Source organism: Aythya marila, assembly GCF_965140915.1.
Source record: "Aythya marila genome assembly, chromosome: 19".
NCBI classification, from domain to species: Eukaryota; Metazoa; Chordata; class Aves; order Anseriformes; family Anatidae; genus Aythya; species Aythya marila.
The window spans coordinates 4,579,451-4,604,193 of NC_139060.1; the positions used below are offsets into that span (position 1 = coordinate 4,579,451).

A 24,743-nucleotide genomic window follows, 5' to 3' on the forward strand; every position below is an offset into this window, starting at 1 on the left:
AATAAAATTTTCTCATCTGTTTTCTGTTTGTTTGGTTGGTCTTGTGGATAAATAATCTGTATCAAAACAATGATATTCTTCATAGCCACAGAAACAGAGGAGAATTAAAAGGATTTTTCTATCCCCAAAGAGCTAAAATAACTGGTGTGTTCTTCTACATCTCCAGGTTTCCTTGGCAATGTGTTTTTTTACATTGTGCTTTGTTTTTTTTGGTGATGAAGGTTACCCAGTGTTATTAGGAATCCCAGGACATGGATTAAAAGCCAAACTCAGGTTTGCCTTTAACTCTAGATTTTCTGAAATAGAATATAAATTTAACTTCTCAGTTTGAGGGACTCTGTAGAGACACCGTGAAGAGGAATGACTTGGGAAGGTTTACAAGGGATGTGCACTGGCCGGACTGAAGGCAACAGCAGCCTAGCGCCAGGCGTGGGCTGGAGCCAAAGGCACTGTAGAGCCCTGCCTCTCTTTGGCAAGAGCTGACACTACCTCCAGTGAAAAGTCTTCTGAGGTGGAAATGCCAAGGCGAAGACACCTCAGATCTGCATCCACCCTCCACCTCATGTGTCTTCTCACCAACGAGGCACTTGTTTTACTCTCAAAGGACTGCCATCACCTTCTGTCCTCCAGCAAAGCTCAGCACAGGCTGGGTGAATAACTCAACATAAAGCTGGCATAAATCTCAACAGAAGAAATATTTTTTATCTTTAACCATTTACTCCCACTAGGAATAATGGCAGTTCTTTTACATTTACATATAACTCTATTTTGTTTGTTTACTTTGATTTTTTTTGTCTCTTTGTTGTGGCACCTGCATAGCAGAAATCTTTACAGTTCATTACAGAAATTTGCCCCTCTCTCTGCTCCTCCTTATATTTACCCCGCTGCCTCTGAGGACTAGCAAACAACACCCCCAAGGTCAAGAGAGAGTAAGGTGTTACCCTTTTATGACGGATTATAGAAATAACAAACATGCCTGACAGTTTTATACAGCTGCTAGAACGGGTTTAGTTTTCAACAAATGAAGAATTTCCTCTTTTTTTTCTCTTTTGTATATTAATTACATTTTACAAATTTTGTTCTTCCCCCTTTGCTTTCCCCCCCCCTTTTCTTTCTTTCTTTTTTACTTTTTTCTCTCTCTCTTTTTTTTTTTTTCCTCTTTTATTTTTTTACAGCAAAAGGATCAGTCACCAACATGTCCACTGAAAAGTCCGGGTTAGCAGAGTTTGGCTGTCATCTGGTCCGACTGTTTGAGGATCTCGGTGTTGTACAGGTCTAGAGCGTGGTTCACGCGGATGATCTCGCTGTTGGTGAGCTTCAGGCGGTGCTTGAGCATACAAGAGAACAGATCCAGCTGGGGCTTCCCTGGGGCCACGGGAGGCGCCAGTCTATTGATTCGGTCCCGAATATCCAGCAGCAAGAGCATGACGGAGGAGGACGAGTAGAACTGCCCACCTTGCGTGTACGACTGGTTGACCTGCTGCACGGCACTGCGCAGGAGGTCGGCGTTAAAGCGCAGGCTGTAGCCGTACACCTGCACATCCGAGATCTTGATGTAGAACTGGCGCTTGGTGGGGTCAGAAAGGTCCACGGGCCCTTGGCCAGTCTCGTTACGCAGCAGGGAGGGCAGCCGAGTCCGGCTGCGTAGGTAGATGTGGACGGTCTCGAAAAAGGTTTTCCACCGGTTGCCCAGTAGCAGGGTCCAGTTGTAGCACTGGCTGTTTTGGAGGCGGATTTTCTCCCAGCGTGGGTAGCCGTACTCCCCAAAGGGCATGTTCCAGCCCTCGGAGTGACTCCCGCTGAACGGGTTGACGTAGACAAAGAACATAGGGTCCAGGCTGCTGTTGCGCATCTGGCAGATTCGCATGGAGATCCCAATCACCATGTGGATGAAGTCCATCCGGTTCTTGTTGCTCTTCAAGGTGAGGGACATGCGCTTGCGCCACCTGGGGTCAAAGAAGGTGTCCAGGCGGATCTCGTTGCTGATGAAGGTGGTGTGCACGTACAGGCGAGAGTCCATTTTCTGCAGCAGGTACTTCAGCTCCAGGTCCTGGAAGTCCAAGTCCGTCTCAAAGCTGATGAACTGCTCGCTCCGCTCCGAGTCTACGTTCTGAGGCTCGCAGCGACCCCGGTAAAGCTTATAGCCCTTGTTGCATGAGCCACACAGAGAGATGTTGGCAAGGCTGCACATAGCACAGCTGTTGTTGCCCCCGATGATGCAGGGGATGGGGCGCTGGCACAGGCTGGTGCCACCGTGGCAAACGCAGCTCCGTTGGCTTTCCAGAAAGGTCCCCCAGAACCCATTCTCATTGCAGTACAGCAGGGACTGGACCCGGGTAAGCCATTCCTGTATTGTCCTGCAGGTGGGAAGAAGAAAGGATTAGCACCATAGAGACTCCCAGAGCCTATGGGGTTGACATCTTTCTAAGTCCACAGTGCCTTTTAGGGATATTTCTGAGGTGGAGCTTTCATAACACTGATACCCTGCTGTGGCATTTGGGAGGCTCACTCTTACATCTGCCCCTTACTCCTTTCATGGAGAAGAGAAGCCATTTACAAAATAGCCATAAGTCAGGACTGATCATTTCTCTCTGCACACTGCTCTAAGAGCTGAGACTGGCTCAGCCTTCTCCCGAGGCTCTCATCAGCATGGTGGTGAGAAAGTTCAGCCATGGGAGGGGAGCTGATCAAGCTGTGCTAGAGGCTGAGTTGTGTTCAGGTATTGCAGGTCAGCATAACTCCTAGACTGGTGGTAGGCAAAAACTCCTTTCCATACCCCAGATAATTTCCCCCACTTCCCAAAACAGACTGTAATGGGACAAGGCAACCTCTGCTCATGCTGCAGAGTGCAAAAACATCGGCAAAGAGCATGGAAGTCAGGATGCATGGTGACAAAGCTGCTCGAACAGCTTCTCCTTTAAAAAAACTGCTGCTAATTAACCTCCTCTTACAGCTTCTCCCCTTAACAAGCAGCCACACTTGCTCATTCCCAGGCCCCACCACTCCCATAATTGCTCTACCAGCACCCTCACCTCTACGTCCCATGGCCCTGGAACGGCGCCGAAGGAACGACACTGTAACCCATGCTCTTTTTTCATACCACCGCCTTGCAAGGTTGCCTTGCTGCCCCCTCGTCCCCCCCTCCCCGGGGGATCTCAGCACAGCGACTCCTTTCTCCGCAGCCTCCAGCAGAACCCAGCCACCCGCTCCCTCCCCTCTGCCTCCCCCCAGCTAATGAATACTTCATTGTCTCCTCTGGGCAAAAAGTTCTTGGTAGCGCTGCAGTGAGAGGACTGGCTAATGACAAATTAGGATTCAGTCCCTGTAGAACGGGAGGAGTGATTATGGACAGAGGCTCTCAGAGCTGGATTAGTGAAATTCATGGCACCTGCATCGCCTGACCTCCGAATAATCATTAAGCTGTAGGCTGTATCAAAGAAGGCATTAAATGATACAGCAGCAACGAACAGCAAGATGATTAGGGGGAGGGAGGGAGTGGAGGGATGAAAGTATAAAACAGAGGAAAGCACTGGAAGGAAAAAAATAATCAAGGAGCAGAAGCAAAAAGGGTAGGGGAAGAAAGAGGGGAAAATGTGCAGGTAAAAGGAAAAATGAGTGAAAAATGCAGTAGGCAGGAGGCTTAGGGATGAAAAAGGTGAAAACTGGAACAATAGCAATAAGGGAAAGACAGAGAAATGGCAAGAAAGAAAAAAAAATAGCAGAAAGAAAACTGGTAAAAGCATAATAAGGAAAAGAAAAAAGAAGTGAATTTATCACAAAAACACTGATGTCTTGGATGTAGGTAGGGGCAATTTTCATGTTCCTCCTGCAGTACAGGGCTGTCAGGGTCACTCTCCTATATTCACAACTAGCAGGAGCTCTCCCAGCAGTGCGAAAGAAAAGGGAGGCAGGGGGCTCTGAGCAAGGCACCTCTAGAAGTGTCTGCTGTAGTGGGAGGTGGTGACAGCCCCGCCTGGTCCCCAGCAATGGGCAGGGGACACTCTTGGCTTCTAGGACATCTCTGCTTTGGAGGGAGGGGCAGGGAACAGCACAGAGTGACTGCAAAATGTGCTGCTGACAGCAACAAGCACTCTCAAAACCATCTCCTGGGGATTGAGTTTGCTTTCTGTTCATAGGTGAATTTTTGGCCACTTTTTCTGCAATAAAAAATAATAAAAAAATCTATCTTATTTAAGCCTTGCAGCTCTTGTTTGGAAAGCCAGCTAAATGTTCTTGAGTTTAGCAAGACGTGCAGATCCCAGGCTTCGTTCTTTCTGAGCTCTCTCCTGCAAGCCCACCTTGGTTCCCCTGTGCACCTGAAAGCTTCGCTCTTTGCTTCTAACCACTACTCTAAGCACGAAGCTGAGGGATGATGTGCAAGTGAAGGATGAACTAAAACCAAAGCAGGTCCCCAGTGTATGCACACTGGCTGCCTGGGCTTGCTGTGGTTGTGAGAACTGCTGAAGGCAAGCACAAGGTGCCTGCAGGTTGCTCTTCCCATGGTTGGGCTTGGTGACAACAATTGAACACGTCACAATTCCAGCTCTGTGCAAGTGAATGCAACTCTCCTGATTTCCTTACACCATTGCTCATGCTCAGGATTCCCAACATACTTTCACAGTGCTGATTTGAAGCTTTCTGACACAAGTTTTATATCTTGATAATGCCATGGAGTTCATGGGATAAAGACTGCCAGGCTGTACAGCAGGGGACACTATAAAAATTGGAGTAAGATGACCACATCCTAGTCCAGCTGGTGTGTTCTGCCTCAGGAAAGGAAAGAATCCTTGTCTTATATTAGCTGCTGGTAGAGCAAAACAAGAAAGGATTCTCAGCAGCTATCTTGCAATTGAAGCTAGTCATTTTTTCTGTTCCTTAGATTAACTTGGTGGAGAAAGGATGGAAGGAGCTCTGGAGAAGGAAGTGTTTTGTGTGTGTGTGCATGTCATAGCATTCAGCAAAGACACAAGTAGGACAAAAATGAAAAAAGAACTACCCACCATCTGCTGATGGCGGCAATAAAGGATGTAATTAAAAGAAAATGCAGAATCCAGGGCAGAGCTGGGCATTGGCTACAAACATGACAATGGGAAGTGTGATAGACTGAGAGGAAAAGTGGTATAAATTACCACGTTTTATCTTGCAACTGGGACAGGATAAGAATATACGCAGGACCAGTCACAGCCCTTTGGCTGACAGGAGGAAACTTCTTAAAACGCATGCCCTTGTGGCTCAGGTTCATGTGAATATAACCAAGAGAAGTCAGGGAAGAGGGAAGCTGAAAAGAGCCCCTGTTTAAAAGCTGAATGCCAGTAGCAGAATAGCCATTGATCTTTATTTTTATTATTTTCTCTTTCATTAAGGAGTCATTAATTTCTCTTTCTCCTCCTTAACATCATTGCAAGAGATATTTTGCTTAATGTTTGCTTCCTCTGCTAGTTCAAAGTATAAAGTAATAGAGCATGTGCAATTAAAAAAGGAAAACTATGTCTTCAGAGGTCACTGGTAAGCAATTTCACGTTCAACTTTAATATCTGATATTCCAATCTCAAATGATATAAAATGACATCCAGACAGAGCTGTGAGTGAGTGTTATATTGCAATGGTTTCCTGCTGTTGCTCACTGGAGTTACACAATGCTGGGAACTGGGAGCCACATAATCCTGCAGAGCTCTTTCACCATTTAAAACCATTTAAATCTCTTGTGACCCCCACCGAAAAAAGAAAAAAAAAGTGTTTTACAGGCCATTTTGGGGCTTTCTGATCAGAAATGGAGGTCAGGTTATACAGAAGATGATGAATAATTTTATTTCTTTCTGACTTGTCATTCTTCAGGATTAGTCAGGTCTGGGGAGGGAAAGAGGTTGATGGGTGTCCCTGAGACAAAGATGCAGCTTTGCTGTACAGGGGTCTGAGCTGATCAGAAAACCAAACCAAACAAATCAACCAACCAACCAAAAAAAAAAAAATCCAAAAATAAACAAAGCAAACAAACAACAAAAACAAACAAGCAAACAAACAAAACAACAACAATAATAATAATTAAAAAAAAAAAACAACAGCAAAACCAAACAACAAAAAAAAACACACCATCCAGCAGAAGAGTTTCTTTTTTTTTTTCCTTTTTTTTTTTTTCTTTTTCCTTTTTCTTTTTCTTTTTTAATTGCAAGAACAAAGGTAGGAATTTAATGGGTTTTCCTTTGCAAACTCACCTTTCCTTTTCCAGCCAGCACTAGCTCCTGTGGAGATACCTTTGGGCTTTCTGTGTGGAGCAGTGAAGTAAACATTGCTATTTTCATTCTCAGCAGCTGGGAGATGTATTGTTAACTAATGACAATATGGCTGGAGCCCAGAACATGTATCAGTCCCCCTCCTTTGGGTGTTATTTATATTTTATATCCCGAATTTTAAAATACAACTATAGGTGCTCATTCAATGTTGAAGCTTTAACAACTGAGGAGTGGTTTCTTTTTTTTTAAACCAACAAACTTGCCTGCAAAGAGGTGCTTTTAAGCAAAAGCAGTCCAGAGTAAATATATATATATATATTTGTATTTCCTTTTTAGCTGTTACAAAAGGTCATGGAAAATCATCCTAATTGCAAAAATCCCTACTCTCTCTTTCTTTTGGAAACACCACCTCTTCCTTTCCCTGAGGGCAATCAACAGCAGCCCTATTTTTTTTTATTTTTTTTTTTTACGGTGCTTTTGAATATATAATATAGGCTTACTATTATGTGTATTAGAGAGAGAGGCTTGCTCTTAATAGAAGCTTTCCATCCTTTCAAAGCCACTGGCATGCTTGATAAGTGTCTGTCGTTCTGTACGGTAACAATTAGAAAATTAGAGTATTTCCAAGCCCAGTGAAAAGAAGGATGAAATGCATACCTCTTCCACTACCTATCTGTCTGCTGAGCCCCTCCCCTGACTAGCTACAAATGCAGAATGACAAATAAGAAAAGAAATTATACTATGCCTGGTGGTATTGACTTAAACAAATCAAGCACATCAGTCAGTTAAAAACCCAGCTGCCATCATCCATTTTGTCCTCCCTTCTCCAGATTTTATAGTATTAGTTGGAGGCTCCCTTTCTGCCTGGCTGACTATTTAAAATAGAAGAGAAATGCTAAAGACACATTTATCCGAATGCTTCACTGGATCTCTGCTTGCTGCTGCTTCACGTTGCTGCTGTTATGGCACAGCTCAGAATTACGCCTGGTTGTGCTTGTGGCTCCTCCACCCGTGTGCTTGTTTGAAGAAACTTCGCCATTTGGCAGGAATGGGCCAATTTTAGGAAGTTCTTCAAAAACTTTTTTTTATAATCTCTTAAACTTAATAGATATTTCTCCTCATCCCTAGTAAGACCATTGAGTCTTTGTCCAGAGACATGAGAATTCTTGGTAATTAGAGAGACCTTAAGCTTTGGAAGAGTTTCCTGAGCTGCACAGTGATGAAATGAAGACTCAGCATGCTTAGCAGCCAGTGGGCAGGATGATAATAGGACACAACAATCAGCTAATTTTCTCTTAAGAGTGAACATTTATGTAATAAAGGAGCTAAAAAAGATTTCTTCTAAAATACTAAGCTGGCATGACCTTTTCCAGAGAAGCATGGAAGAAAAGGCACTTGGACGCTTTTTTTTTTTTTTTTTTCTTTTTTTTTCCCCAAGATTTTCAGTGTTACCTCAATCCAGAAAATGTAGAGAAAAAAAAAAAAAAAAAAAAGTAATGTTTATTAAAATCCACAGATGCAGGTCTGGAAAAATGTTCAGAAGCAAACATAAACTCAGCCATAGTGCAGGGATGAGGGGAGCCAGCAGGAGGTGACTATTGGATATCAATAGCTGCTGTAGCTGTAATGGAAAATCTGCTCCCTCCATGTGCAATAACATCACTAGGCTTCCGGTCAATGCAGGTTTGAAGGTTCACTCTGCATTTTGTAGAAGCTATGTGATATGTTCCAAGTGAAACTAAGGTTTCTCCTTCACTCCAGTTATATTCGCAGAGGAGCGCAACCCAAAAATGATCTGAAGCACCTTGTACTCCATATGTCCACTTAAACAAGAAATAGAGGCTTAAAATTTGTCTGTGGTATGTGGTGCCAGACTGCCTAAAAAGGAGATTGGCCTTTTAAAAAATGTCTGGTTGGCTGTTTGATGTCATTTTATCATAGAATCATAGACTCATATAATCATATTCTAACAGAACACTACAGAACAATTGGGTGCCTGTCAACTGGGTACACAGAAAGGATGTGGATATGCTTAGACATGTGATAAAGGTTACTTACCCAATTTCAACCCACTCCCAGAGTTTAGCATTTTCCACCCCTCCACATTAGCACACCCTGTATCAAATCCCTTCAGCTGTAGGGTTTATGTCCATGCAAAGGCTCAGCCCACCACACCGCAGCCATCCCAAAGGAGAAGGGTTACCTTTCTCGAGGCAGCTGGTGGTTAGGGTTGTGCCGACACCGGACACTGAGGCCAAAGAGTTTACGGGCAGTGCGCTGGATCTTCTGGCGCTGGGCTTCCAGGGAGCTCTGCAGCAGCTTGTAGCGGTTCTGCAGGTCCCAGTCATTCCCCCAGTGCTGGTGGATGCTCCCAATGGTCAGGAAGTGGTTGCTAGGTAGCCTTTTCATGAAGGATTTAAACTCATCTGGAAGACACGAGAACGTGGAGAACTACAGAGGGATCTGAACCCTGACGAAGTTACAAGGATTTACATCAGCAGGATGGAGAAGCAGCGGTGAGGTGTGAGGTTTGAGGTGCTCTGCTGGAGGAATCTGATGTCCATCAGCTCCCTGCTCTGTCGCTCTGCCCCAGGAAACCCACTGCCTCCATGACTGTTACTGCGGGAAGATGAAACCCCGGAAGCATCAGGGTGAAACAAAATGGTTAATGTGTACAGGGTGGAGAATAAAAGAGAGCAAGCTCCCTGGAGCATGGGATTATAGTCTAGGGGTTACGAACAAAAAGCAGGGAGCTGTAATCATTGTCAGCTAAAGAGTTCTCGTTTAAATTGTTTTTCAGCTGCTTCTAAAATGCCATTTGTTGTTGAAGTCAAATCACTTTGGCTGTGTCATTAATAAAAAAAGAGGGGAAGAAAGCTTAAGAAAATCCCCACAGGAAGGGTTTGGATTGTGTGAAAATGTCCCGCTTTGTCATTTTTTAAAAAGAGCCTTCTGATTTTACATTTGAAGTTAAATGAGTTGCTTTATGTAACAATGAAAACAAAATAAAATAGTTTGCGGGGCTAGTCAGAAAAAAAATGCGACAATTTTAGCCAAGGGAAAAAATCTAATGGATCCAAAAAATGTTGTTAAATGTTGTTTTGTGATCACTTTATTTCTGTTTGATTTTGCTTTACAATAATAATAATAACAATAAAGCCTTTATGTAGGGTTTGGGTTTTTCTTCCCATAACAGAACAGAAAATCTGATACTATTTCTGTTTATGATCATCCCTTTCTTTCTAACTGAGAAGAATAGTTTGCTTAGGATCTGATTACCGGGCTGGGACATCCTCATGTAGAACAGACAGATGGTTCCAACTTTCTCAATAGAAACTAACCCAATTTTTGATACCAGAAAACTGTGTTTGACACACTGGGACCTTGAGAAACTCGAGGAGTGGGCCAACACAAACCTCATAAAGTGCAATAAAGAAAAGCAGAGAGCTCTGCACCAGGGCAGAACAACCCCACGCAGCAGCACAAGCTTGGAAGCAGCCAGCAGAGCTGGAAGTGCCTCGGGGTTGTGGGGGACACCATGCTGAAGGTGGGTCAACGTTGTGTTCTCCCTGCCAATACAGAAAACTGCATCCTGGGCTACCTCCAGATCAAAGGACGTTAATATTCCTTGTTTCTTGGCTCTACTGAGGCTGCACCTGCGTTTCTCTGCACAGCTTTGGACACCCAATTAAAGAGGTCTGTTGAGAAACTGGGAAGGGTAGAGCTGAGGGCTACAGAGATGGTCAGGGGTCTGGAGAACGAGTCCCCTGAGGTCAGGTGGAGGGATCTGCACTTGTTTAATCTGGTGAAGGAGAAGCCAAGGGGCAATCTAATTACAGCCTACAACTGCTCAGAAGGTAGTTACAAACGTGAAAGAGAGAGTCTTATTAGAGACAGATGATATAACAAGGAGTAATAGACACGGGCTACAGCTTGAGAAGTTCAGGTTATTTGCTGGAAAACTTCTTCACTTGGAGGTAATGCAGTACTGGGACAGGCTGCCGAGAGATGTTGAAGAATCCATAATTTTAGACTGCTAGACAAAACCACAGCTGACCTGACCTAGTGCTGGTGATGATCCTGCTTCTAGCGGGAAGCTGGACCAGAGCCCCCCCCAAGCCCACAATGTACTCAAAGAGAAATGTAGCCTTCTTTTCCTGTAAGTTATAAATATCATTTTTCTTCCTTTCCTCATTTAAATTTGTTTTTCCTTCATCTCAGTTTTCAGAAGAAAAAGAGGAAAAGTAAAAAAGGCAAAAAAGAAAGCTTGAAAAGGCAGTCATCTTCTAAAAAGGAGAAATATTCCACAGAAATATTGGAGAAAATCAAAGCAGATAATTTAGAACCTATCGTACAAACCTCATATACCTGAATTTATGACTGTATAGATTTGCATAACAGATTTATTATTATTCAACAATCTGCAGTTCATGCTTAACTGCTTAACAAAGAATATCTATGCATTAGTTGGTACGATTGTTATATAGATGGTAAATGGATGTTCATGTTTTACTCATCACACAGAGAAACTGAGCACCTAATAAAAATAATTATCATCATTGCACTATCAAGATCCACAGGACATCTGCTTGTCTCCTTTCTTCCCCAAAGATAACTGGGAGATGTTTTTTTAATCATCTCAGGTTTTCACTCTATCAGTAATGCTGCTTTCAGTGCCCTTCTCCTCCCCAAAAATGATTCTCTCCTGTGCAGTGGTCCTCTGAAACTATCATCATGTATAATTGCTTCTGTTGACCATGCTGATTACTCCTGGTACCTTTCAGCAGTAAAAGCCTTGCATTTGCTTCCCGCCCCTTATAAATCAATTTCCTCAAAAGCCTGTTTGTGCAAAAGACCAAGCTTTTTTTTCCCTCTGATGATGAATGTGCTACATTTTTCATAGAGACGGGCGAGGGAGAAATTTCAGTGCAGTGTGCACATTTTGATACTGCAGTGCAACGTTGGGGGAAAAACAAATGAGCAAAGAAATCTGGCAAAATAACAGCTGAATGGAGTTGTTTTTAAAAAAGGGAAGGGAAAAAAAAAAAAAAAAAGGGAAAGAAAAGAAAATAAAAGACTTTCCAAAAAAGTATTTCTTCATATTTTATTTATATTATAACTATCCCTGAAGGCCCTAACCAAGACTGCATTGTGCTAAGCCTTGTACTTTTCTGGGAATAGTCCATTCTTAACCCATAGCATTTCCAATTAACTAATAAGGCTGTTTGCATTCGTTGTTATTTTATTTTCTCTGCACAGAAAATGTGGCCGATGGCTAGGACTACGTCTCCCAGAATGCACCATGGCCCTTTTTGCTGAGTCACTCCAGGTGGTCCCAGGGCAATGACTCATCATCGCAGGTGGTGCGGGGCAGAGGTCCTGCCTCTGGAGAAGACTGGTGGCATCACGGCAAAACATCTGTTTTGGAGATGAAACTTGCTTTTTTTTTTCAGTGCTTTTCAGTTAAAAAATGACATTTTAATCAGACAAAAATAGTACTGCAAATACAAACAAACAACAAAAAGCCCCAAACAAATGACTTTTAATCAAAAAGCTGTTTAAAAATCCAGAATCATGGTCCTGATGTAGATTATTTTTTTTTGGCCAGCCATACTAAAATGCCAAGACAGAAAAAGGTGGTGTTATTGTTCTCAATTTATACATGAGCAATGAAGCACAGGGCTGGGAGAAGCTCCAGAGCTAATATAAAGCAGCATCAGTTCACTGCAGCCTCCTTGACTTTGAAGATGCTATCCCAAATAATGCCAACTTTTTATTGGTCCCTGCAAGATTTTTTCAAATTGACGTAGGAACCCCACACAGATCAGAAACAGAATATAGATCTTTTAGGCTATCAGCCGCTTCCTGCACAAATGATATTTGCTTTCAGAGCACTCATGTGCCTTTCATCCCTCTTTACTGGAAAAGCCTTCAGATGTCACTAGAGATTTTTCTTCTGTTGTTCATTATGAAGAAAATCCTCCAGTTATTGGGAAATTTTATTAAAACAAAGAAGCAAAACACTAATACTACAGTCTTTTGTGATAGCAACTTTCATCTCAAAGGATAAGTTTGCACATGATGCAACAAAATGATGAATGAGATGCAGCAGCTTTAAACATAAAGATAATCACTCCATCTAGCCCTGAAAAGCCTCCAGCCCTGGGTGGAATATGGCCATGGCACAGCAGAGAACTGCACTGCAATGTGTCACTTCAACACAGCAAATGAAAAACACCCTCCCCTGTTAAAATCTCAAGGCAAGGGGGACTAAATATAATTATCTACCGTGGACTTTGCTTAGATCAAGTGCAACAAGTGCCCAGTGTAACAATAAAACAATCACTGTGGGACCGTAATTTTTCTCCCTCCATAGGGCTCTCACCTTCAAAGTGTCTGGGTTACATCCCCTGGAAATGTAAAGGGGTTTGATGAGTGGTGGCCAACATGTGGCTCTTGAGCAGCTCGTGTGAAATTCCCACACCAGAGCCAGCAAGAAGTAACCATGCTGGCAGGCGCTGCCAATAATTCTGATTTGTTCAGCGCTGCACTAGCAGATGCTCAGTTTCTGGTTCGGCCTGGTGTTCCCACCCTGCCCATAAATTTATAGAACCCCTCAGAAAACCACTGACTTCTTCAGCTAGTGGGCTGCTTCTGGAACTGCCTCAGCCCTGTGACTCCCCACTGTTTGTGTCTTGCAGCTCTCATCATAATGCTCATCAGCCCTGGGCCATGGGGTACTGCTCTGACGGTGCTCATCCAAGCACCAGGCTGACAGTGTGGGTTGGACGTGAGAGCCCGTGCGATGACAGACATGCCAGCAGGGCCCACACCTTGAAATACAGAGCAGCCCTCAGCAGCCCACTGAGGATATAGCATAGGCCACCTGAGTTCTACCAACTACAGAGCTTATGGTGACCTTCTACATGAAGAAAGAAATTGCTGCTGGGAAGACTTCTGAAGAAGCATTGCTCAGTACCTTGGAGTGAGATGGTCCCTTCCTTGCAGACATCTTTCCTAACATGAAGACCTGGAGAGTTATGGCAATAAACATTAAAGAAAAGGTGTTGGGGATTAACTGGCTTACACCAGAGGAGGGAGTCAGTGTGGGGATCAGTCCTTGACCAAGTTTTGCTCAGTGCCACTGCGTCTTCTAGGTTGGCAGACCAATGACTACTATAAAGGAAATGATATGGCAGCACCGATGCTGATGCTTTCTTGTCTCGGACCCTTCCGAGTTTTCTGCGTGGGCAAAGTAGCACATCGACGATGAGTGTTACCAGCATCAAAGTGGAACAACCTCCACTGACACCCCCAGTGTTACACTGGGAGAAAGCGGAGGAAGAAGAGAAATGTTCACACCAACAGCCATCGGCACTGTAGGAGAGAGAAGTCATTTTCTCTTCTCACTATCTCAGATGAGGTGTCATCTGGCCTGTGCTCTCTCTGTGAATTGCCTTTCACCAAAGCAGAATAAATCATTCATGCAAATCTGAAAAGCAATTTCTGCATCATTCATATTGTGGAAGTTTCTCTGTAGGACTATTAAAGAGAGATTCTGAGCTGGTTTGGTCTGAAAAATCAGATTTTTAATCAAAAAAAAAAAAAAAAAAAAAATCCATGGAAAATATCCCCTTATGCATATGCATGGTGTGTGTAATTATATTTGTACATGTGTGTGTATAACAATCCCTCAAGATCAAGATCATACTTTTGGGCTCAATATCATCCATTTTTTATCCAAACTGTAACATTATACTAGGGAAGGAAAGGATTCTCAACTGGTATAGACTGACAAGTTGTGTTTGAAAGAAATCAATTGGAGAGTGAGTTTTGCTTGGTTACCTGAATTCTCCAGATCTTTATAGGCTTCTGTCCAGGATTTGGCCATGTTTGCCAGTGTGTACTCCATGATCTGGATGTCGGTGATGGGGCAGTTGCACTGCGGGAATTCCTCCGCACACTGGCAGCCGCACTGGCTGTTCCGGCAGATGTACTCCCCCTCGCCATTGCACATGATGTAACTCAAGGCAGACTGGACAAACTTCTCCTGTAGGTACTGGGGGAAGATGATCTGGAGACCTGGCAGAGAAGCGAGAGGCAGGGATGTAGAAAGAAAAAGGTCATTTCGCGTATCTGTTCTTCTGTTCAGAACCTGTTTCATTAACAGCTTGGGAAAGTGATGCTAAGGAATTAAAAGCTGTTGGGAGACTTCTCTCACAGCTGTCATGGGTAAGGAAAACGGGGTAGAAAATACATGCCTCAGGTGCAAGCAATGATTAGCTGAAATCAGATACCCAGTTTTACCCCCCTCTTTCCAGTCCTGATCCTAGTACAGTACAAAGCATCTGAGTGGAAAGCCTCCCTTACTGCCAGGTGTTGTGTTTTTTTTTTCATACAACCAAGTGCTAGCTCAGAAATGATGAGCAGTACACTGTTCTGAGCTGTTTTAGGAGAGACTAAATAGGTTTGGTACCACAGAAACAAGAAAACTATGCACTGAAAAAGAAAAGAACGGAAAACAGAAGAAAGGAGAATAATATAGGGAGGGATTTCTAAAAGACCCTTGCAGAGTTAAGTGCTCAGCTCCCACAGCATAAATACAGGAGCTGGGTACCTGAGTCTTTCCAGCTAACTCCCTGCTAGGAGGGCTACTTGCCAAATCCTATAAAAGTGCAAATGGATTTAGTGCCAACGATTTCAGTGGTGCTCTGAAGGTTTACATTAGCTGAGAGATCAATCCCCAGGTCTCTTTCTCCATAGCGAGTGTTTGTGTATCCATCCATCTGCGCAGGCACAAGTGTAGGTGGATGCCTGCTCAGGTACCCGAGGACGTAACTGTTTCCCGGTTCGCCCTGTGCATAATGTACATATTTTCCCATCCTCTCCTCCTCCAGCCTCCGTCTCCGGTCCCCCTACAGACGGCCGTGGGCCCTTGGGGACGCACAGCTGTTTCCTTGCAGCAGGGACGCTCCGCTTGTCAGCCTCAGTCAGCGTCTGCAGTGCACGAGGCAGAGACAACGACCACAACGAGCCAACCCGCCACGGCAAGCCTGGCCCGTTCACCTCCCTCGTAAACGGCCCGGGGATTTTGGAGAGGCAGAGAGAGGAGTTTACAGCTTGAACAGCAGCACTGAACTCCAGTGCAATGAAGGCGCGCGGGTCAATTACCCATCTGTTTGTGTTTCTGCAGCACTGAATTACAAGATCCATTGCTGACAGCTCATTGGAGTGGAATGAAAATAAGGCAATAATTCAGAGGATGAGAGCATGCAGAAAGGGCAGGAGGGGCCGTGGTGCTTTCAGGAGTTCAGGCCCATTTCTCTGATGGGGCACGTTCACCTCAGGCAGGAGTGGTGCCCCAGGGGATCCCGCTTCCCCTTTGCCTTTGTTTTCGGAGAAATACCTTTGCCTTGATGAGGTCCCTCCAGAAGGCCAGGCCTGAGGGGATCAGAGTGTGGTGAAGGCTCAGGGGCTTCCCTCTCCTCTCCCCTCCTGCTCTGGGAGCACCGTGCCCGGTGGCAGCGAGCAGCTCCCTTCTCTGACCTAATTTGCAGCCAAGCACAGAGCAGTGGCTGCCACCAAGCAGGATGAGTGCAGGGTTCACTTGGAGAAGGCACCTGGGACACTTGCGCAAGGAGGGATTTCAGGCCTGGTGGCTGGAGGCACTGAGGCTGTGTAGTTCCTGATTTCTGTTGTGGGGAAGGGAGGGCTGAGCATCCCTGCACGTACCGCAGAAATAGTCTGAGAAGGGTCAGGGCAACAGCAGCATTCTGAGGTCCCTTTGGCCTTCTCCTGAGATGTTTATCTGTAAGCACCATACCTTTCTTCCTCTTGCTTTCAGGATGGAGTAAAACTCAGGGTCTTCTAGGGCTTTATCTGAAGCTAAAACCACAGAGGGATGTGGTTTCTTTTCAAACCTTCACTCTGACATTGGGGATAGGCCTACCTCCAGAGTACAGGCCTGGAGGATGGAAAGAATGTGCCAAGCTGCTGGAGAACCAACACCTACAGAGCCTGGACTGCCTGAAGGCTGTGGTGCTCCCTGAGCTCAACACGCTCACTGGAGACGGGGCTGGCCTCCTTGCTGTGCACTGACCCTGTTTATTCATGGTCCGAGTCCCATGAATAAATCTTTCTGCTCTCTGCTTCATGGAGGAGCAACCTGCTCTGGCCCCAGCCTTTGAATATGAAACCCAAATGCCCAGAGGCTCTTCAGCTCACCGTGTTTTCTTCTTTGAATTTTAACTTGGATGACAGCACCTACATGCTGCCTGGTCCCAGCCAGAAATGGCACTGGCTTTGGATTTATTTTGTGTCATTTTATTTGAGTGGAAAGGGGTAAAAAAGCAACTAAAGACACAGGAAAAGCACTTCCATTGGAAAGGATGCATGCTGTGTGCTCCAACACATGCAGAAATATGAATACCCTGTAATCTCCAAAACAAAACACAGTCCCATTGTACACTGCAGAGTGTCTCAAGTGGATGCTTGTTTTGTGTTTTTGCTTTTGTCCATGAAACTCATGGTTTCTAAAATACTTTTCCAAGATAACCTTCTGTAGTAAGAAATAATTTCACATTCACAACAGCATAAATGACCCTTCATTTAAGAGACAATCAGACCCCCTGTACACTTAGTACCAATTCAACAAAACACTTATATAAATACTTAACTTTAATCAGGTAAGCAGTTCTACTGAAATCTGTGCAGTTAATTTTAGCATTTAACAAGCAGCACATATTCAAATATGTGCTGAGACCAGGAACACAAGTGACACGCAAATCCAGCTACTCGTCAAAATGTGCATGTGCCTACACCCAACACAGAACCCTAATTTTAAATCTGAAAATGTGCTGTCGGTATTACATGTTATTCAGAGATCCTCCAGCCAAAAATTTCCTTGCAGAAGAAATCAGTGTTAGGTTACTGAAATACTGCCGTGCGTTTTCACATTTGTACATCGACACATACATAAATACCCACACATCTATCACCGTCTCCAGACACAGGCAGACTTATATCAATGCTTCTGTATTGAGCACCCTTGTGACCAAATCCTAGCAAGATACTTTACAAGTACCTGGACAGTAGCATTTCACCCAGTCCTTGTGCTCTCCTCCATCATTTTCATATCAGTCTGCACCATGCACAGAAATATTGCTGACATTGAGTTGATTTCAGCTGTCAGCAAAGTACCTGTGTGTCAGGTACAGTCATTTTTAACATAAGCTTTAGAATCATGAAGTTGTAAGAAGGCTCTACTGTTGGAAACCTCAGTTCTGGCTGCTTCAGTTGCCACCTGTGAAGCAGGAAAGCTGCTGTCTAAAGGACTATCACAGCCTGCAGAGCAGCTTGTAGCCAGCCATGCTAGTCAGGAAGCCTTGCTGCCCTAAGAAAACACCCCGTGGAGCTGTTTCATTCTCTAAGAATTTTCTTTCACTATTGCAACCATAAAAAAAGAAGTTCCTATTTAATCCTTCAGCATTATCTGCTGATAAACCTCATCCTGGCAACAAAGCAGGGAGGTGACTTGGTCTTAAAGTTTGTGATAGTGGACCAATATCATAGGGTGAACACCACAAGCCAAGACAGGGTGCAAAAGAAATTAGCTCCTTTCTCCACAGTAGCCACCAGAGCTGACAGTACACAAGAAAGATGTGTGCTGGTGACCAGTGTTAGGGAGAATATCTTAGTTTTGAAGGTAACTTACTGATGAGAAGGGAGAATTTGTCCGCTCTGAAGTGTAAAGGTCCTCTTTAGAAATTAAGAAGTGCCAGGTTTGGTAGAGGTTTGGCTTAGAAACCTGCAAGCAGAATAGCTAACAAGGGTACATGTCCTTAACTCAACTAGAAAAACTATTAGAGAGAGATGTTTGGCTTTGGACTGTACATAAAAGGCTTCCTGCATTAAAAGTGGTAAATTTCCCCAGCTCTAAATTAGAGCTATTTAAAACATTTTCCATAGAAGAGTTCTCTGTTGAAAATGCAGTTTCATTGAAGCATTTTGTGAGAACATGTTGACTTCTAAAGCACTTTTGACAGGGAAAGGTCTAAATGTATTTTTCATACTTCCTCATTCTGTTTCGCTGAAAAGCTGAAATGTTTTGTGTTGTCATTACTGCTCTGCCCATCTTGGTGAAGACTTTAATATTAATTGTGATGTGAATTTTAATATTCTATTACCATACTTGATGTAACAAACTACCGATACGCAACATTTCTTGATTAATGTTGCGATGTTTAGAATAGCACAGAAGGACGTTACCTTATTGAAATAGTGCCATGTTGCAATATAGATGTAAATGGTCAGACTGCCCAAGAGGATACGTCTCTGGAATTTTAATTCCCCAGAAGTCCAGAACTTTTCAGAAGCTTGTGGGTTGTTGTTCTTTTTTTTTTTTTTTTTCTCACATTTTCTAATTTCAGCCCAGGAATGTTTACCAGGAACCAGAAATCCCCATTTCCCACTGGTTGCTGTAGAGTTGTTAGCATCCCCCCCCCCAGGCTCCGATTTACTCCTTGCCCAGGCAGCCCCAGCTGAGGAGGATGCAGATGAAGGGACAACTTTCTGCTGGTGTTGGGGATAGGAGGATATGGAGTCTCACCACTGAGACCCTGTCCCACAGTAGGATGCATCACCGCACAGCCCCCCCCATGCTTGAGGCAGGAAAACTTCCTCCAGGCAGTGCTAGGAAGAAGGGGAACCTGAGCTCTGTGACAAATAGACATGTATCTATACCATAATGCAGGGGTCTGATAGAGGCCCATAAGGATGCTGGTTTATGAATTAGTAATGCTGCTTTGTCCATGTAACCACAGGCATTGAACCTTGCACTTCCAGGTCAACCCCTTCATCTCCAGGCTGGCTGACCTTTCTGAACCCTGCTTGCAAGCCTGGCTTGGCTTTGGGTCCAGCCACCACATCTCCTAAAGGGCAGGTCTTTGAAAACATGACTCTCAGGACGGGGCTGCAACAAGCAAGTTCAGAAATAGAAATTCTCCCTGTCATGAAGATGCTGCTCTTTTATTGAGCCGGCCTTGGAGCCAGAGTGACACGGAGGTAGTAACATGGATTTCTGTCAGCAGCTCATGCTTGGCTGCTAATCAGATCAGAGGAGACTCGGTCACGATCCATTACCCACAGCCCTGTGACTAATTCCTAATGAGGCCTCTCAGAGCAGAAGAAGGATCCCGGGTAATTATCCCAAGAACCACACTCCAGATTAGAAAGAAAACACCCAGGTGTAGCTTTAAAGGTCACTTTGTTCTATTAGGAAGAGTTCTTACCTTCCTTCCTTACATCACCGTCTGCCTTGGATTGGATCTAGCCCCCTTCTGCTCTGGGTTATCCCATGGAAGTCCATGAAATCCCAGTTTGGTTGACCTATGAGATCCTGCAGCAGCAGCCCTGTCTGCTGCCATCAGAAATCACAGCCTCATCCGTCTTACCTGTCTTCTCTTTTCTAAAAAAAAATCTCTTTTTTTCCCCCACTCCCTCCCTCTCCTTTCCCCTCCCAGCTATCTTGCTTTTTCTCTTCCCTTTTAGGACCAGATACTGAATAGAGATCTATTGATTTACTTACTTACCAGTTTGTCTGCTTATAAGTCAAGCAGTCTGTCTATTTAGCTCTTTACCTACTTATCTGATGTGTCATCCTTAGGATTTCATTACCAGCAGCCATCATCACAGTATATAAAAAGTCTCAAAATGCTTATTGTTAATTAGGTAAGTACCAGAATTCAGTGATTTAGACAATCACTGGAATAGTGAAAGTAACCTGCCTATTATTTTTAAAGGCAAATAACAAAAACAATAATAATATATCTGCAACATGACTCAGTAAATGAAACCCAGTTTCTGTGAAACCAAGATTAAAACGGCACTTGCCAAATTATACTCAAAGCGGAAGATGTAATGTAGCCTATTCATCTGAAAAATTAAAATTTGTGCAACTACAAGGATTCCAGAAATAAAACCATCTGGGCAAATGAGCAATTAAATCCCACATTTCCTTATTTTGTCAAAAACTTGGGAATAACCTTAGTAAATTACACGCCCAGTGAATTTTCTCCTTCTACTCAAGTTGACTTCTTGCTAACCAGCATGTATTTACTTATTAATTCAGTCATGACCTCTATCTGTTGACTTCTGGACTAGCTCCCCAGCTGGGACCGAAGCCATGGCTTCTAGCCTCCAAATAAAACCTCTGTGACTTTTCCTGAAGATTATGTCCATTAGAGAGTCCCAAAAGCTGATCTGCAAACTTCTTACGCAAATCAGCAATTTGGGAGGGACAAAGAGAGATGTGGGCAGTATGTCCCTTCAATATTAATGGAAAAGGTCACATTTATTTATATCGGTGAATGTATAATACACAGAAATCCACCATAATTCGGTGCAGGGGTGGGAGGGAGCCCAGATTCTTCACTTGAGTCCAGTCTTCAGCTCCTCATGCCTCCAACTCAGCCCTGCCGAGCCCTAACGCTGCTGTGCTGAGCATCATGTGAAGCCACCAGAAGCCACTGGTCCTCCTTCAGGGAACTTACAATGCAGATGACAATCCGAGCAAATGAGAGGGGAAAGGGTTAGAAAAAGGGCCACCCATCTCATTCCCCCACTCCACGCCCTCTGTTACCATCTGCCTCCACCCCATGCCCTACCTTGCAGGTGGAGTTTGCTCTCAATGCTTTGCAGAAGGACAGAACTCACAGAGTCCAGATTGTCGTAGCTGTTACAGCCCAGGGGGCCAGTCCGAGTTTCTGTTACCTATGGAGGATGTAGAAAAGAGAGAGAGGAATGTTCTCTTTGCATAAAGCATCATATCTTCCCTAGCCAAGTTCAGACCCATTGTCACCAGCTGATGCAATCCAAAATACATCTTCTGCAATTGGGCAGAAATGCCCCACACTGGGCAGACATGGCTAATGCTTGGTGCACTCACAAGCAGGGAAAAATAGAGTGAATTGTGACTGCTTTCTTTATGGTGCAACACATTATTCTGGGCTTGGAAATGGGGTCCTATAGATTGATGTTTTTCATAGAGGATCTCCAATGGAGAGCACCAGAAGCCAGTGGAAGAATTATTCCCTGGCTTCTCTTACCAGGCAGCAAGCTGCAGAGATGGATTGCCAGCCTGCAATGGCACCTAGTGCTCCCACAGCATATGTGCACACCATCCTCGTGCTAAGGATAGATGGAGGCACAGATGACCTGCAGCACTGCTGCTGTGGTTGTTGCTGTTGGTTTCCAACCATGGAGGAGAGCTGCCCTTCCTGAATTCACAAAGGGCGATTATCTGCTGTCACTGTTTCAATATCTCAATCCGATTTCCCATCTAGGAGGGAACAGACTCAGCCATGAGACACCACAGAACAATAACAAGAGCTGAAACCTTTCAGAAATGGCTAACAATGACGACTCCATCCACATCGCCTTCCCTGGAGTGAACTCTGCAACAATAAAATCCCTTCCCAGTATAGGATGATTGCTTTCAGAGAAGGCAGCCTTTGTCTGCAGAGCCATTTTCCCTATTTTGTATGCTCTGAGCAGCTCCCCCTCCTTCCTGCTCCAACCCCCAAGCTGTCTCTCAGTCCATTTCATTCCAGATGCCTCAGTAATGCCACACTCATTTTTTCACCTTTTCTTGTAGTGAATTCACCTGAGAGATGTTTAGCTGACTTAGAGCTGCAAGAAGAAAATACTTCTGGGGTACATGAGGTTGCCCAGTTCACAGACCTGCCTTTCCCCTCCAGTTTCCATTGCTGATCTGGGTCATTTGTTCCTTCTCTCCTTTCCAGAGGTCACTACCACACACAATGGTATTCTGTCACCTACCCTACAAAACCATCACAATGAATTCCCACATCTTTCCAGACATTACTAGGCCTGGGGAGATCAGTTCTTCTGTAAGGTCCCTACCAGAACAACTCACCCTAGGGAAATCAGTGTGGGAACAGAACAACTTGTCATCAAGAAAGATATTACACTGGACTGGCGAAGACCTGTCCCAAGTCCCGACATTATTGGCATGGGAATATGAACCTCTCCCTTCCTGGGGCAAGACACGGTACCTTGATTGCTCCGGTAGAGATCTGGATCTCGTGGAGTCTCCTCATGGTGCCATCACGGTCTACGAAGTAGGAGGAAGCAAGCTGGTGCAAGGCTTCAACGCTCTGGGTGGCGTTTCCTGACTTCCTGTCGAGGCGACTTTTGTCCATGTACATGGTCAAGGCCTCCTCTCCTGTGGTGGGAAGAAAAGGAGTTGTCAGTGGGGCCCAGGAGGTTGCCGTGTAGGGTCACCTCAGTGGGAATGTATGATATTTTATTTTGCACTGAAAGAAAGAAAAATCCGACACTCAGATGAATCTACCCTTCCTCATCAGGACCAAGGAGCTAGAATATATGAGCCTCCTCTATTCAACCAGTAAGGGTAGATCCAACACACCTGTAGAGCAGCTCCACTCAAGTCATCAGATGATGTTTTGGACATTTATTAGTCAGCACAGCTTCACCCCAGCTGCTGGAAAGGATTCAGACCATTCAGCCCACTTGAAGAACGCTCTTCTCTGTGAGCAGTACATCTAGAACAGTGCACACCTGGCAGGAGTAGATGCCACTCTTATGCAAGTCTCCACCCTGATTTCTAGAAGGAATAAATGATGGTTTAAGTTGCAATCAGGACATAGGTACAGAGGTGGGTACAGAAGATAAATGCTAGTTGTACCTCTTCAGCTTCCTACAGCTATGCAAAAAGGCGAAGGGTGAGTGAAGGGGAATAAATAAGAAAGTGAAGTTAAACCAAGTCCTCTCTCTGCCCTTTTTTTTTTTTTTTTTTTTTTTTTTAGCATCTCATTTAGTGAATCTAAGTGGGGACTGAAAAACACTGTGCAAAATAAGGAACAATAAGTGAATTTGAGCCAGTAAACAGAGTCTGAGAGTGAAGCAGTTGGGATCTGTTAGCAGCAGACATCCTGAATATTAGCAGAAACCTGAGTCTAACAAGAGATATATGAAAAGGACACAAAGCTTAGAAGTAATATTTACTTAAAAGTTCAATTTGTGCTATGTGATCTAGATTAAAATCTGGTTCATTCTTAATGTGAGGCTGGCATTAAAAGAGTAAAAATGGAGAACACTCTCCTGCATCCTTAATCCTTAACATGTGAAGCTCTGAAATTAATAAATGAAGAGAATAGACACCAAAGGTGGAAATATGCCTTTTCTACATAGCCTTCTTAATGAGAAAATGATTTGTTCTGATTTGATAGATGAACCACTGATGAGTACGTTGTCTCTGACAGTAATAGCATGGTCAAAAAAATGCATCACCAGTTTTTAGGCCAAGAATATTTTGCTCCTCAGCATTTTTGTATATTTTTTTTTTTTTACTGAACAAGCACTTACTTTTCTTAGAAATTCCAATTAGCTGAAGTAATTTGATTTGTCCAATTTTTTTTATTGCCTACATGAAAACAAAACAAGAAAAACAAAACAAAACAATAAAGCAAAACAACACAACAAAATCCCCACACAAGCCTGTAATCCCCCCCCCTCCCCCTTCCTTTCCCTGGAAATATTCCAGCTTTTATCTAGAAGCCAAATGTCTGAAAACAAACTAAAAATATTCTGATTAAAAATCAAAATATTTGTGTTTTATTTCAGCTTATTCAAGCAATTGGTACATTGAGGATTGTGCCTTTGGCTTTGAGATGAAAAATGGAAATTTTGGGTGCAAAGAAGATACCTTTCATCAAAAGAATTGATCAGTTGAAATCTTTTAATTGGCTTCATAGGAGCTAAGTGCAGAAGCTTGGCATGTAAAACTTTCTGTCTTTAATCTTTTGTAAGAAAAAACATATTATCCTCTGACCACAACCAAAGTTGTAGCAGGAACAGCATCATCATTATTACTTTACACACACACACACACACACACACAAAAAAGTCCCTGGAAAATGCCCAGCTCTGATTTCCTTTCTTACTTTTAACATTATTATGCACTGAGCGGCGGCGTACAGAGTCTTTGGCAAGGATCAAGGCTCTGTCACATCCACACACACAGCAGGAAGATGGTTCCTGTCCTGGAGGATTTAAAATCCAAGTATCTGACGAGACACAACAGGTGTATACAACAAACACCAGGAAAGCACGAGGTAATAAGACGGCAGTGATTAGTGTGAGAAGCAGCAGCTACAGCACACCAGATGCCTGGCCGCTGTCAATGTATTTCCAAGTTTCATTGCTGCGGTGAGCTTTCCGGGGGGATTTGAAGGAAGGTCAGGTTTTGTGAATTTTCATGAGGTGACTCGTTTGCCAGTGAAAGTACAGCCTTGTGGGAGAGGTTTGGGGGAGCAGAGGTTGGATCGGTGTGAAAATGGTGTACTTTGAGCCCAAAGTGTTGTGTTGCTCAGGGAACAGAAGAATTTTGCTGCGTGGAGATGCAGCTGATGTAAATGGGGCCAAAATGCCTCCATTTCACAAGGCTGTGAACGAAGAGGGAAGGCCTGGAGT

General features: G+C 44.0%; 1 protein-coding gene across 1 annotated transcript in view; it reads right to left on the bottom strand.

Annotated features, from left to right (window-relative positions):
* Window positions 1-1,174: 1,174 nt before the first annotated feature.
* Window positions 1,175-24,743, bottom strand: part of BRINP1 (BMP/retinoic acid inducible neural specific 1) — a gene marked incomplete at its 5' end in the record, with an annotated part of 57,335 nt that continues 33,766 nt past the window's right edge. Inside the window, 5 exons of the mRNA XM_082775281.1 lie at window positions 1,175-2,357; window positions 8,434-8,656; window positions 14,076-14,312; window positions 20,894-20,999; window positions 22,304-22,473. Coding sequence (XP_082631407.1) covers window positions 1,217-2,357; window positions 8,434-8,656; window positions 14,076-14,312; window positions 20,894-20,999; window positions 22,304-22,473 — 1,877 coding nt within the window. The 3' untranslated portion in view covers window positions 1,175-1,216. The remainder of the gene's footprint in view (window positions 2,358-8,433; window positions 8,657-14,075; window positions 14,313-20,893; window positions 21,000-22,303; window positions 22,474-24,743) is intronic.